The sequence below is a fragment of the Phycodurus eques genome, chromosome 4 (genome assembly GCF_024500275.1).
Source record: "Phycodurus eques isolate BA_2022a chromosome 4, UOR_Pequ_1.1, whole genome shotgun sequence".
Lineage (NCBI taxonomy): Eukaryota > Metazoa > Chordata > Actinopteri > Syngnathiformes > Syngnathidae > Phycodurus > Phycodurus eques.
The window spans coordinates 27,231,249-27,244,035 of record NC_084528.1 but is presented as its reverse complement, the minus strand read 5'-3'; the positions used below and the strand labels follow the sequence as shown (position 1 = coordinate 27,244,035).

At 36.5% G+C, this 12,787-nt stretch overlaps 3 protein-coding genes across 6 annotated transcripts in view; 1 reads left to right on the top strand and 2 right to left on the bottom strand.

Annotated features, from left to right (window-relative positions):
* Positions 1 to 265: 265 nt before the first annotated feature.
* LOC133401677 (uncharacterized) lies at positions 266 to 2,572 on the bottom strand. 3 transcript variants are annotated; one of them, XM_061674925.1, is made up of 8 exons: positions 2,465 to 2,572; positions 2,289 to 2,380; positions 2,041 to 2,209; positions 1,758 to 1,853; positions 1,605 to 1,661; positions 1,357 to 1,470; positions 1,165 to 1,281; positions 266 to 1,092 (listed from the first exon to the last, which is right to left on the bottom strand). In XM_061674925.1, the coding sequence occupies exons 3-8, from the start codon at positions 2,200 to 2,202 to the stop codon at positions 1,063 to 1,065; spliced, it is 576 nt and encodes a 191-aa protein (XP_061530909.1). In that variant the 5' UTR covers positions 2,203 to 2,209; positions 2,289 to 2,380; positions 2,465 to 2,572; the 3' UTR covers positions 266 to 1,062. The 3 variants fall into 3 exon arrangements, with proteins under 3 accessions (XP_061530909.1, XP_061530910.1, XP_061530911.1); XM_061674926.1 differs by having other exon boundaries at positions 1,357 to 1,380; positions 2,041 to 2,380; XM_061674927.1 differs by lacking the exon at positions 1,758 to 1,853 and having other exon boundaries at positions 2,041 to 2,380.
* Positions 2,544 to 8,366, top strand: si:ch211-269k10.4 (uncharacterized protein LOC100150242 homolog). The gene is made up of 6 exons (XM_061674929.1): positions 2,544 to 2,626; positions 3,908 to 4,062; positions 5,077 to 5,196; positions 5,266 to 5,322; positions 5,435 to 5,542; positions 5,614 to 8,366. Exons 2-6 carry the CDS (start codon positions 3,919 to 3,921, stop codon positions 5,713 to 5,715), a joined length of 531 nt encoding a protein of 176 aa, XP_061530913.1. The 5' UTR covers positions 2,544 to 2,626; positions 3,908 to 3,918; the 3' UTR covers positions 5,716 to 8,366.
* The window catches only part of zgc:158766 (uncharacterized protein LOC100009641 homolog), a 28,339-nt gene continuing 21,405 nt past the window's right edge, over positions 5,854 to 12,787 (bottom strand). Inside the window, exons 18-24 of one of the 2 annotated variants that reach the window (XM_061674923.1) lie at positions 12,465 to 12,635; positions 12,202 to 12,379; positions 11,982 to 12,098; positions 10,364 to 10,642; positions 9,417 to 9,658; positions 7,353 to 7,412; positions 5,854 to 6,323 (exon numbers count right to left, since the gene is read on the bottom strand). In XM_061674923.1, the coding sequence (XP_061530907.1) occupies positions 7,368 to 7,412; positions 9,417 to 9,658; positions 10,364 to 10,642; positions 11,982 to 12,098; positions 12,202 to 12,379; positions 12,465 to 12,635 (1,032 nt within the window). In that variant the 3' untranslated portion in view covers positions 5,854 to 6,323; positions 7,353 to 7,367. The remainder of the gene's footprint in view (positions 6,324 to 7,352; positions 7,413 to 9,416; positions 9,659 to 10,363; positions 10,643 to 11,981; positions 12,099 to 12,201; positions 12,380 to 12,464; positions 12,636 to 12,787) is intronic. The other variant, XM_061674924.1, reaches the window with a different exon arrangement.

Sequence of the window (12,787 nt, the reverse complement as noted above, 5' to 3'; positions counted from 1 at the left end):
GTCTCCCTCGAGTGTTCATTTATTGCTTCGCATGACAAACATAAACTTGGAAACCAGCGGTGGGTCAAGTATGGCGCGCTGGCCAAATACGGCCCGATCTGTACGTTAATCGGCCCACCGAGCATTCATACATTATCAAGAGGCGTGTCCTTTTGGTTGGATTAATTTAATTTAATTTAATTTAACCTACCCCCCCCCCCGCCCCACACACACACACACAAACATGTTTTAGATCAAATATATTTAATTATTTTGTGTTGATTTATTGTCATTATTAAAATACAAAAATGTACATTTATAATTTTAAAATGTATTTAAATTAAACTACAGATAAAACTAAACCAAATTGTATTAATGTGGCACTTTAAAAACAACCGTAGCTGGAGCCAAGTGCTAAACATGAATGACGTGTGTGGCGTTTGCATGATCTCTCTGTGCTTGCGGGTGTTTTCTCCGGGTTCTTCGGCTGTCTCCCAAATTCCCAAAACATGCAGGGTGGATTAATTGAAGACCCTCAGAGTCAGTCAAAATCAGGGGTATAGAAAATGGATGGATGGATGGCTAATATAGCATAAGAATACACATTATATTGTGTATTCTTATGCTTACGCAGAATACTATATTGTATTATGGAGTTGTCTGAGGTGCTGCGATTTTGTCATTAATTGGGACGTGGCTTCAATCAGAGTGAAGGCCACTAATTTGAGGAAAATGTGCAAAAACATACAGTATACTGTAACACTATATGTAAATTAAAAAAATCTGAATCAATTGCATCTAACATTGTACATACAGTATGAGGCAATGCCGGGTTCTATAATATTTTTTTTTTTAGTTTTGAATGATCAGACAATTTCAAATAGTTACATTCATATACAAACAGTAAGTATACAAAGACAAACACAACTTTCCCAAGAAGTTATTAACCAACGTAATATGAATAAAGGGCGCCATATACATTCATATATATTGTAGATTAGGGTAAACAACATTGATGTGTTCATAATTTTACGAAAAAACAGTCAGTTGATCTTTTTGGGTTGTTTAGTTGCATCAGCCTGTTCAGTTCTCTTGTTTTAGCTGGACAATGGGCTGCGGGGAAAAGTGCTCATCATTAATTTTATTGTTTTGGAGGTGCAGTGCATCATAGAGGAGGCAACATACCAGAGTGTTGAAATGTTGTCTGCAAACAGCTTTACTCTGCCAGTAGATAAGAAATAAAGTAATAAAGCTTTCCATCGCAAGCAGGCACACAACCGTCGCCTTGATTCCTGTATGAAGCTGTGGAAAAGAAAGAGCTCAATGTTCATTTGGAGCCTCCCACCCAGAAGTAAATGTTTCCAATATGGAACTCACCTCGAGCTTGGATGATGTAAACCTCTGAAATGAGTGGAGGTCGAGCACGGAGAGACAAAGTGACACAGCGGAACACAGGAAGCAGATGATGTTCAGACAGAATGCTACCTTGGTCTAGAAGTGAAAGAAAAATACTCAAGTGCACAAACCCATGGAAAAAAAAAAGGAAAGAAATCCTATTTGGCATCCAAAGCAACACTTTTTTAAAACAACACATTTGAAGGCAATTTTCCCGAGAGGCCACTTACCACACGCATGTTGGGAACATGTCCTGCCGCATAGGTCAGTATTCCACAGAGCACAAACTAAGATTGATAAAACATTAATGAAATAAATAACATTAGCGCACATTGTCATTTCCAATCCAAAGCAACATAGGATTAGAATGAAAGGGTATTCACCAGAATGCCCGGAAAGATGACAAGCATTTTAATGTATCCCTGATGGATCATCAGATTCAGAGTGATAATTAACACTCCAGCAAGACATTGTGCTGCCTATACAAAAAAAAAAAAAAAAGTTGTGAAGCACTGCTAGCAAAAACAGTACTTTTTGCATCACAGGGCAAAAGGGCTGGTGCTTGAGCACCACATGGGGTGCATGTGTGCACGTGCCTGGTATTTTCTGAATAATCATTAAACGCGAGTAGTATTGCTCTTTTATCCTCGCAAGATATCCACTTACCCCAAGAGGTTTTGGGAATCCGTTGTAAGCAAAAACCTTGAACATGTCTTGGAACACACAGCTAAACTCTCGGGGCATCATCGCAAGGCCGCGTCCTTCACTGTCCTTCCCGATGCAAATATTGATGATCATGGAGTCATCGCACACGAATGTCTTTCCCATCGTCCTTCTGGAACGTGGAAGATCCGGTCAAACCCAATCGGTGATGTTCCGGTGTGAATCCACTATAAGCAACCTACTGCATTTACGTTAACCTGATGTTCCTCCAATGAGTTTAGCAGGGAAATGAAGTTGATGATGACCCTCTCATACACACAGAACTAATACAGCCAGTTGAAACCTTTAAAAAAAAAGACACACAAAAAAATCTAGATACTTATTTAACTCCAAATCACGTTTTGAAGTGAGGTGATACAGTACATACCATAAAATGCAGCCTTTTAGCCAAGAGCCACCGAGGATGATCGTGCAGCCAAGTGTCGGCCGAGTGAGGAAGTGACAAGTGTCACCTCTTTGTCACGTCTTCTCGAGAATTCTACTTGAGAAAGGCGCTTGTTGGAGAGACAAGCACATTTTGACATTCACGGTAAGAACCTGCACACTTTTCTTATCCAACAATCACTGGTGGAAGCCTGGAGCTCAAGTTTTTACAACGCTAGGCTTCTTATCAAATGATGGCTCAGTTAAACAGCAACGATTTGATGAGCTTGCGTTGACTGTACTGTGAAGCAATTATTATAATGAGATGTCAAATATATACAAACCTGCACGTCTGCTCAAAAATGAAAACGAGACCTTTTACGATTACTTTCTTGTCGATATTCAATTGTATTGTGTGATGAACACAAAAATATATATCTCAAGAAATACAATATCACAAGGTAATTAATTGAGGACATATATACGTTTACATTACATGTACTGTACATGCAATGTCATAATTTATAATCTATGAAACAATATAATGATATAATGTAATGTATTATCAAAGAGATGAGAATATCAAGTACTAGTAGAACAATATCACAAGAAAATTGTTGAACATAAAAAAAAATAAAGTAAGATGTAATAGTGTATACGTGTATACTATGTATAATAATTGTGTATATAAAATGTAATGATTAATTTACAATATAACATACAATAAAATGGATCATAATATAAAAGAAGTATTGTAACATAACCATAAATAATACAATAATTCAACAAAATGCAAATGTGGAACCAGTCGCCAAGAAAATATCAGTTAAATCGAACATTTCATTTACAGTTAAAAAGAAGCTCCCTGATCATATCAATGTCCCCCTTTTTCCCATTAGTTTGCCCTCAGCAGCAGACAGTGCTCGGAAAGTTCAGCAATACAAACTGTACATGTTGTAGAAGTGATCATTTAAAAAACATAAACACTTGCGGAGCTTTGGAGAAAATGTCGCATTTTGATGTTAATCTGTTTCCTATATTGTCGAATCACTGCTGATAATTATTGTGAGAAATAATTAATGTGATCAGTGTCTTTACATCGATGAATATAATTGACGATTCTTGGTAACATATAATTAAATGGAATTTGAGCGAATTTGTTATTTCAGAAGTGTCTATGAGACTGGTAGCCCTTCGCATTAATCACCCAAAAGGCAGCCCTCAGTTTCAGAGCTGATAGCATCGAAATGCTACTGAGTTTATTTATTGATCGTGACACTGTGCCTTTAATTGTACAGCATAAATGTCTTCATATTTAGCAATTATTTTGACTTCTAGTTCTCAGCAAATATGCCCGACACCTTTTATAACCTTATGATTAATACAAAACAAACAAAAATATCTACGCGCTCGTATATAAACATGGATTTGATCACATTACTTGCAGGTGAGTGCAGCATGGCTTGTGCAGATGTTAAAATGGACATCCAAGAAGATGACCAATGCCAGTGCCAAGACGCTCAGAAATGGCCTCGGATGGTTCGATACCAGGCCACAAAGTTCAGCGAGGACCAGAACGGCACCTTGACTTCTGTGCTGGGGGTGAGGCCCACCAGCATGTACCACAACATACACCAGAAATGTCACAGAATGTATTCGGTCAGACTGAGCTCAAATTGTAGTGGAGCTTTGTTAGTAGCAAACTGCACCGTGAATGTCAGCTTTACAGATGCCAGGTCTACGTGTGTGTTTGTGTGCCAGGACGAGGCACCCATTTTGCATTCACACAATAGCAGACAGCAACATACAGTAACTGACGGTATTTCTGAGATATGAATGAATATGTATGAATTTGTGAAAGTGTCGGAACTATTGCATGTCTTTCCTGTTATTACGATTGTATAAAGACAAGCGTGTGTCGGGTTTAATGAGTAGTTAGGATCATTTATGCACTTGTACCCGCAGAGTTTGAAGGGCAACACGTCAATTGTGCAACTCAGATGATATTTATGAAGCTCATTGTCTTTAGTCTTTTGTTTGTCTGTCTTTTCAATTATGCAAGAAGTGTATTTCAGTAGGCCACCACCATTTGCTCTGTCAATAAAGATTGCCTTTACTATGAAACCCTAAAAGTTCAAATCATCAATAACTTTTTAAAATTAGATTTACTTTACGTGTCATTACCATTATTAATAAAATGTTATGAAAATGACCCTTATGTACATACAAAAACAGACAAAAAAACAAAAAACAAAGACAGAAGTTTTGCGGTGTATAGTCAAAGGATGTCCAGCCTGTTTTAAAGTCAGCAACAGGAAACTCTGTTTGGTTCTTGTGGTTTTCTTCTTAAATTGTAAAAAAAAAAAAAAAAAAAAAAAAGTTTTGCATGCATTGTAAACTGACCTTGTTTTATATTGAAACAAAAGTGAATGCCGAGAAATGTAATTTTAAACAGGTACATGGATGTTTTTAATCAACAAATGAATGAAATGTATGACTTAAAGTTAATTTAGGTGCACACAATGTTATATCCTAATTTTCTCACCATATTGCAGTATTTCATGTATTTTCATATACAAATATTTATCATAATTGATTGTGGATCTATCATGGCAGTCCCTGCAGGTTGTCAGTGGACTACTCAGCATTGGAATTGGTCTTACATTTGCTGTAAGCATGGTGATGAATCAGTTCCTAGTCACGCTGTTCAGAGTTTCTCACGTGACCGGGACCCTTGTAAGAAATATTTTTCATTTTTATTTAATTTTAAATATTTCTTCCACAATAATTCGAAATTCTTTTCAGTTCATAATCGCAGGAGTTGTTTCCAGCATGCTGCTGAGATATCCAGTTTTACTAACTGTAAGTAAGCCATATTACACTGCAAGCTGATATCCATCCATTTTCTACACCGCTCATCCTGAGATACTTCCTTCCTTCATTTTATTTTAATAATGCCCCGCATTTTTTTCAGGTGTCGGTTACAATAAACAGAGCCTGTATCATTGTGGCATTAGTTGCTGTTGCCTTGATAAGCACTGACTTGATGCAATGGGATCAAAACTATGAACAATATTTAAAGGTAAGAGTTATAATGCAAACAAATAAAATGAAAAAATTATTTATTCCTGCCCTCGAAAAATGTCTTCATAGATGGAGGTGCTGGAACTTTTGATGTTGGGACTTCAGCTTTTGCTCACTATAATTCTCTGCCTGTGGATCTCCAAAGAGAAACATGCCCAGTTGAATAATTAAACCTATTTGCAAACAAATATTTGAATTTTGAGGACAGCTTAAAGACCCCCCCATGTCAACCTTTAGGGGAGTAAAAAAAACAAACAAAGTTGTGGTTAATGTGTGCCTTCAAAGGAAAAAGAGCCCCTCCCCCACACCTCTTTGTGAAGCGCTATGTTGTGGTTACCATAGTGCTTTTTGTGTATCTGCTGGCCTTTCACAATATTACAGACCATTTTGCAACAACTCTCAACTATAAGTGGAAATAACAAATACAATGACTTTTTTTTTTTTTTAATACAAACTTTTTTAATCATCTGTACAAGTCTCACAAGGCTGGACAACAAACAAAAGTAATAACGTGGCAATTCTTTTCTGCATTGATCTGCCAGCTATTTGTAAATTACACAATAATAATAATAATTACAACAAAAAACATCTACAATATAAACACAGATTCATACGTTCATTCATTAGGGAAATGTTACAAACCACATGAGTACCATCATGGTAGTGTATGTATATATATATATATTTTTTGTCTTTTTTTCTGAGAATGTTCAATTGATTTCGATAGAATGTTGTATCATGTCTCCGTTGGAATTTTGCTCTTCGCTGGGACTTCACAGCTGCAAAGGAAAAAGGAAACATTTGAGGAAGGAAAACAATTCTATGCATCTTAATATTCAACTGGAGTTAGCATGCAGGGGTCCATTTAAACATTGTAAAACAGGCTGCGGTGACTTTTTAAGTAAAAGACAGCAAAAATACTACTGTGCATTTAAAAAAAAGTCTACACGTCCCTGTTCAAATGCCAGTTTTTGGGGTATAAAAAATGAGACCAAGATAAATCATTTCATAACTTTTCCCACCATTATTGTGACATAACATTCATACACTATTGGAAAAAAAGATATCTTTTTGCGAGGGTATGTACTTAATAAACAACTGAGATAATGCGGTTGCAGAAGTGTGCACACCCTCTTATAATTGGGGATGTGTTAAAAAAAAATCGCATTCAAGCTAGTGTTAAAGGGGAGTCGGCACACACCTGCCACCATTAAAAGTGTCTTCGAGTAACCCCAAAAGTTCAGATGTTCTTGTTGACATTTCCTGACATTTTGTTCCCCTTTTCAACACTAACACTGACTGCTATTTTGAACTGTTCATAATTCCCTCCACCTTGTATAAATTCTTGTTCTTTTGATGATGAACAGTGTTGTGTTTGTGCAAAATATGCTTTTTGGAATTATGGCCCAAAAGTTCTACCTTGGTGTTATTAGACCATAACAAAATATTTTTGTTTTTAAACGAAATTGTTTTTAAATGATTTATCTTGGGCCCACATTTTCATATCATAGAAACCTGGCATTCAAACAGGGATGTGTAGACTTTTGATATCCACTTTACCTTCAAAAAGGCAATCACTGCGTGCATTCAAGAGCATGCATGTGTTCACACATAGAATCATTCCAAAATGACAACGGTGGAGGGAGAAATGACAGGCAAGTAAAACACCCAATAGGAGCACAGCCCTCAAACCCACACGACCATGCATCATTTTCAGACATAGGGTATTAGTAACAAGGCCATGTGTCGTCGTCACGGTGGTTGAACAGAATGTTAACACGGCCACAATGGTGACGCTGTATACTTACTGAGCTAAGCTTTAGTCACACCACTGTAGACAGGCCTACTGCTATATGAGAATTCTGGCTCTGGCAAAAACAAAACGGCAAACAGTGGAATTTTTAAACGGAACTATTACCTACTGCTTGTCCTTAAAGCCGCTCAATGAAGGTTATTATCGATTCTTCTTTCTTTCTGTTAGGGCAAGGGAGGATATATATATATATATATATTTGTAATTCAAATGTCAGTCAAAAAGGATGCTGCACACCTCAATAAAAGGCAGGACAAGCATATGATTACTCCCAGCCAATCAGCCAATAAAATTTATGGTAAGACTTGAAATCTTATAATCAAACATAATAGGCCTACTTTCATTTTATCTGGCGTTTGTGTGAAACAAATTTTTACCTAAGTTATTTTTTATCGTTGATTATGCTAGAAGAAAAAAAAATTACAAAGATGATATGGAGCACCAAAATGATTACATTATAGCTACTTTTTCTTCTCAGTGCAAACAGCAAATTCATGGAGTATTGATGTAAATGCAATCACTAAAAAAAAAAAAAAAAAAAAAAAAACTGTTCCAAAACATTGGGTACAAAAACTATTTTAGATAAAAAAATAAACGAAAAATAAATCACCAACAGCTGCTGGTATTGGTTAAAATATGACAAACAGTAGTCCCAGTATCTTACACTTTTATTGTTTTATTGAATGTGATAAATGCTGCTTGTTTATGTTGCTCATTTTAATATTTATGCACATTCCCTCATGCTTTTGAATGACACCATACATAAAAATGTTTGACTAATACTGTATATCTATTTTTTTCTCTATTGTTTTATATAGGCTATGTTCCTGAAATAGCAAATTCATTAGCGAGGCATTTTTAAAAATTCTGAAATTACTACCACACACTCCCAACAGTATGATTTTTGAAGAGGACACAAAAGATGATGGCCAGGCTCAGATTAGCAATAAATCTTTCTTGATGAAAAGGTAACTAGCCAATAATGACCTAAATATTGATTATGAGGTATAACTAACTACAGGTGTATCTCAATACATTTGACTATTGTATAAAAGTTCATTTATTTCAGTAAGTAGTTCAATTCAAAGGGTAAAACATACAATATACAGATTTGTTACACACAGAATAATAATATCATTCTCTCCTAACTTCTATATTAAAAATAATTTTGAAAAATTATTTTTAATATAGAAGTAAAATTCTATTTTTTGGAGATTGTGAATTTGGAGTTTTCATGATCTCTTAGCTATAATCATCAAATTATTGAGAAAAAAAAATCATGAAATATTCCAATCGTTATGTGTAGAGAATCTCTGTTTCCCTTTTTGGACTGAACTACTGAATTAAATTGGGTTTTCCAAGATATTACCTATAAACACCTATAAACCAATGAAGTATTTTCTGATAGCTGACAAAGAGAATACACAAAATAATAAATAGTATGTCTGCTGCATATAGAAAAAAAACTATGGACAGTATAAAAGAGCGCTGGTAATATCAATGGTTTAATTCACAGTGATTCTCAATTAAAGTGCGATATGAGTGCCACTAGGGGTAGGCAGGCTCCCTTTCGTGGTACGTGAAAGAATCACTGAATTAAATGTTGAAACTGTGCAGAATGGTAGTGGTTTAAGTATTTAAATAAAAAAATCCAGTACAGTACATTTGTTAAGCACAGTTCAGTTGTATTTAACTTTGAAGTACAACACAATTATATTTCATCTTTTAGAAGTGATTTTTTTCAAACAATTATTTAGGTACAATTTTATTTAGCTTATGTTTAAATTAATCATTACTTAAGTACAGTTTTTATTGAATCTTCCTATATTTGGGTGCATTTAATGAGCATAATGTTACAATGGCGTTAAATAATATTACAAACACTTTTTTTAAGAATCAAGCGTCTGCCTTGTTTTTGATGAACACTAATGCATACTACACAACTGTATTCTAATATCGGTCAGGACGGTTGTTTTACTAAGTATTATTTTTGGCGTTTCTTGGTGTAAAGAGTTTAAGAACCACTGGTTTAAGACAAGGATGTAGAGCAAAGACTCACTGCTGTGATGAACTTGTTGCCCTGCGCTTGGAGGTCTTCACTTTTGGGGAAGATGGAGGAGGCCTCCATGGAAGAAGGCGGCATGGACGAGCACAGGAAGGAGGAGGAGGAGGATACCTCGTTGTTGTTGTTGTTGTACGAGTCCAGGATCCCGTCGGGGGGTCCGGGTAAGGTGAGGGTACTCAGGCCGGTCACGCTGTCATTGGAAGTGCACTGGGACGACGTTTCGGAACTCTCCGTAACTGACACACAACACACAACAGCGTTTACTCATAAAGACAAATGCAGTCAGGCATCATTATTTGTGCTCGCAAGGCAAGTTTAGGCAGTGTGTAGTGGTTTTGCATGTTTTGATTATCTGGCATTAACAGGTGTCGTGTCACAATGTGTTGTGGAAACATAACACTTCTAATGGTAGCATCAGAGAACGCTGTAGACTAAAAGAACTAGACCTATAGTTTCCATTCTTTTCTATGTTTGGCACCACAAGAACACTTGTAATAATTTCCTGCAGACCCTAATGATGTAGTATGGTAACTCATGTGGAGATGAAGAAAGAAGACTTAAATAATATAAAATTCATTTTCAATTGAGTAAAAAAAATATATGAATTTATTATTTAATTCCTCTAGAATCCTATGTAATCGAAATTCAACATATTTTTAAGCAAACACAGTAAATAATACTTATAATGGTCTGTGGCTGGCCTCCCAAAAAACTGTTAATATTGTTAAACTTGATTTACTTTCTTGTATGTAGTTCCTAAGATTTTCCATAAAAAATACTAGATGGGTGTCTTATGATCAGATTCTTTTTTACTCACCAATTTATGGCTATATATATATGGCTATATGGCTCTATATATATATATATATATATATATATATATATATATATATATAATGTAATGATAAAATAATAATAATCTAATAATAATGACTACTCACGCATGGAGGGTTGACTCCCGGAGTCGTGCTCCAGCTCGTCTTCCTCGATGCAGTCGTAAGGCCACTGGGCGAAGGAGGGAACAGTGGCCAGCGGGTAAGGGTGAGCGTGCGGGTGCGTGGGCGACGAGTACAAGTGGAGGTTGAGCGATCCCAGCAGGGAGGAGGACGACTGGCTGCTGGACGAGGACGTGCTGCTGTTGGAGATGGTTGAGTGCGGTCTCTTGATGGAAGCCGAGTATTCGTACGAGGGCACGGCGATGGAGGCTCTCGTCCTACATTCTGTTCACAACATAGACACAAAAAAGTATGAGAATCAGTGAGGGACAAGAAGAACGTTGTGGATGTGTGTTCAAAGTGGCCGAATTTCAAGAAGAAGCTTTATTATCCTCTATGGAGAAATAAAAAAGGCTGTATCCAAACATACAGGTGTTGTTAATATAAATTGGTCGAGAAAGCATGTAAATCTGCAATCCCACAGATTGTGACTTTGGACTTCATGTAACTGGAACAATGATCATTTGTATATAGAGCACTAAAACAGAATTTTGTAAAACTCTGGCCAGATCATCCAAGAGCGTGCTGTGTTTTGTATAATATTATGGCACGGGTGGGTATTTTCCATATTGCTCATGGTAATGAATGAGAATAAACGCTTTAAGACATTATTTGTGAATAATACTTTCATTAATCAAAATGTCCATGTATTGGGCTGCGGGATGTACTGGTGGTGGTTAGATGCTCAATTAACTTGAATAAAATCTTTATGCTAAGATTGTTTTCCCCAAAATATTACCTTGATGGTATGCACAACTCGATTCTATTCCCATTGATGGATAGTGTCCCACTTAGAAAACTATCCTAATTTTACAAGCCTAGTGAGTGTAAAAGATAAATGTATGTAAGATATAAAAATGAGTCAACTGTATTTTTGTTTTTCTTATTGTTTTTTGTGATATACAGTGTAAATTCACTTCACTGACAATCTACACATACAGTACATACTTTGCATTTGCCCTTTTCTTCGATTGACCATTGTGGTTCTTCTGCCTTTTCCTTCTTCTGATTGGCTAAAGTGGCCTTAATGTTGGAATTTAGCACCACCTATTGGTTCAGTATGTAGTTGACATCAAATCATCAAATGCATTTTCATATGGAGTGTTTTTTTTTCCTCCACAGATGTTTAAAAAAAAAACAATAATTGGGGCTTTTTAACACAGTACAGTCATGAACTTGACTTGACAAACAATATGAGCATGAGGGGACTACACAGATATCATAATGACTACTTGTGCTGTCTAACAAAAGAGATGTATTAAAACATTCTGCCTGTACAAATATAATAATAAGCAATTTTAATTGCCGTAAGATTACTGTTATTGTGGCTTCATTTTGCAGGTGTGGAACTGTACTGCGTCATACTGGGAGATGTTTCCAAATTTGTTATTTTCTTGTAGCTAAAGGAGGTAACCAAAGAAAGTTAGGGTGTTATAAAAAACAACAATTGTTCTTCTTGTTTCAGAAAGAAGAGATGCATTAGGTCAATAAAATACAAATATACCGCATCATGGGTAAATAAAAAAAGGAATGATAGGGGGTGGGCTAAATAACTAAGTCTCACCTGACCCCTTCATGATATAGTCGATGGCTCTGTCATTGATGGCTGCATCACTGGGCTTAATGTCCATGAAAGGCTTGCTTCCAATGCCCATTGATACCATCTCCTGCATGCGCAACTCTGCAAGCCAAAATACACAAAGAGAGCTTTTTTAGGACTAAATGTTGCAAAAGTAAATATTAAACAATAACAATCAATGGGTACTCTTGACAAAGAAACAAACCCCTGTTTCGTAGTGCTTGTCTCCACAAGATCTTCCCTATGATGGAAGTCCATACCGCCTTGACCTCCACAGAGCTGGCTTGGAGGATGAACGTGTCCTGAGACTTCCTTCGCCGGAACCAAATCTCAAAGCGGAGACCGCTGTCGCCAACATTTTCAGTCATACCTATCTCTGCTGTCTAAAAACAACAACAACAATCTGTTTATGTAGCCTAGTAAGTACCTGAAAGCAGAGATGACAAAGGAAAAAAAGAAGACTCTTACTTTGTAGGATTGTTTGTAGATGTAAATGTCATACCCTCCCTCTATCTTTTTGGTCTTGCTGAAGAGGATGAGGTCTTCAAACAAGAAGACGTGGCGGAGGTACTTCCTTCGTCCACACCAGACGATGAACTCATCCTGGCAGCGCAGTTGACCCTGTTCTTTTAGGTTCACCTACACAGGAAACACCCTGGGTCACATGCGTCACACACAACAATGGAAGTTCTGGCGGGATGCTGAATTCACTCTACTGTATACAAATGAAGATGATATCAAATAAAAAAATACACTATGGATAAGAGCATTTGGGACATTAGCGTCCCACA

Bases quoted from the DNA above. Each gene is read 5' to 3' on its own strand.
- LOC133401677 (XM_061674925.1), bottom strand. From the start codon at position 2,202: ATGGGAAAGACATTCGTGTGCGATGACTCCATGATCATCAATATTTGC. The intron at 1,854-2,040 runs GTAAGTGGATAT...TTTTTTGTATAG, and splicing joins GATTCCCAAAACCTCTTGGG to GCAGCACAATGTCTTGCTGG. The intron at 1,282-1,356 runs GTGAGTTCCATA...TCTTTTCCACAG, and splicing joins TTACATCATCCAAGCTCGAG to CTTCATACAGGAATCAAGGC.
- si:ch211-269k10.4 (XM_061674929.1), top strand. From the start codon at position 3,919: ATGGCTTGTGCAGATGTTAAAATGGACATCCAAGAAGATGACCAATGC. The intron at 5,197-5,265 runs GTAAGAAATATT...AATTCTTTTCAG, and splicing joins CTCACGTGACCGGGACCCTT to TTCATAATCGCAGGAGTTGT. The intron at 5,323-5,434 runs GTAAGTAAGCCA...CATTTTTTTCAG, and splicing joins GATATCCAGTTTTACTAACT to GTGTCGGTTACAATAAACAG.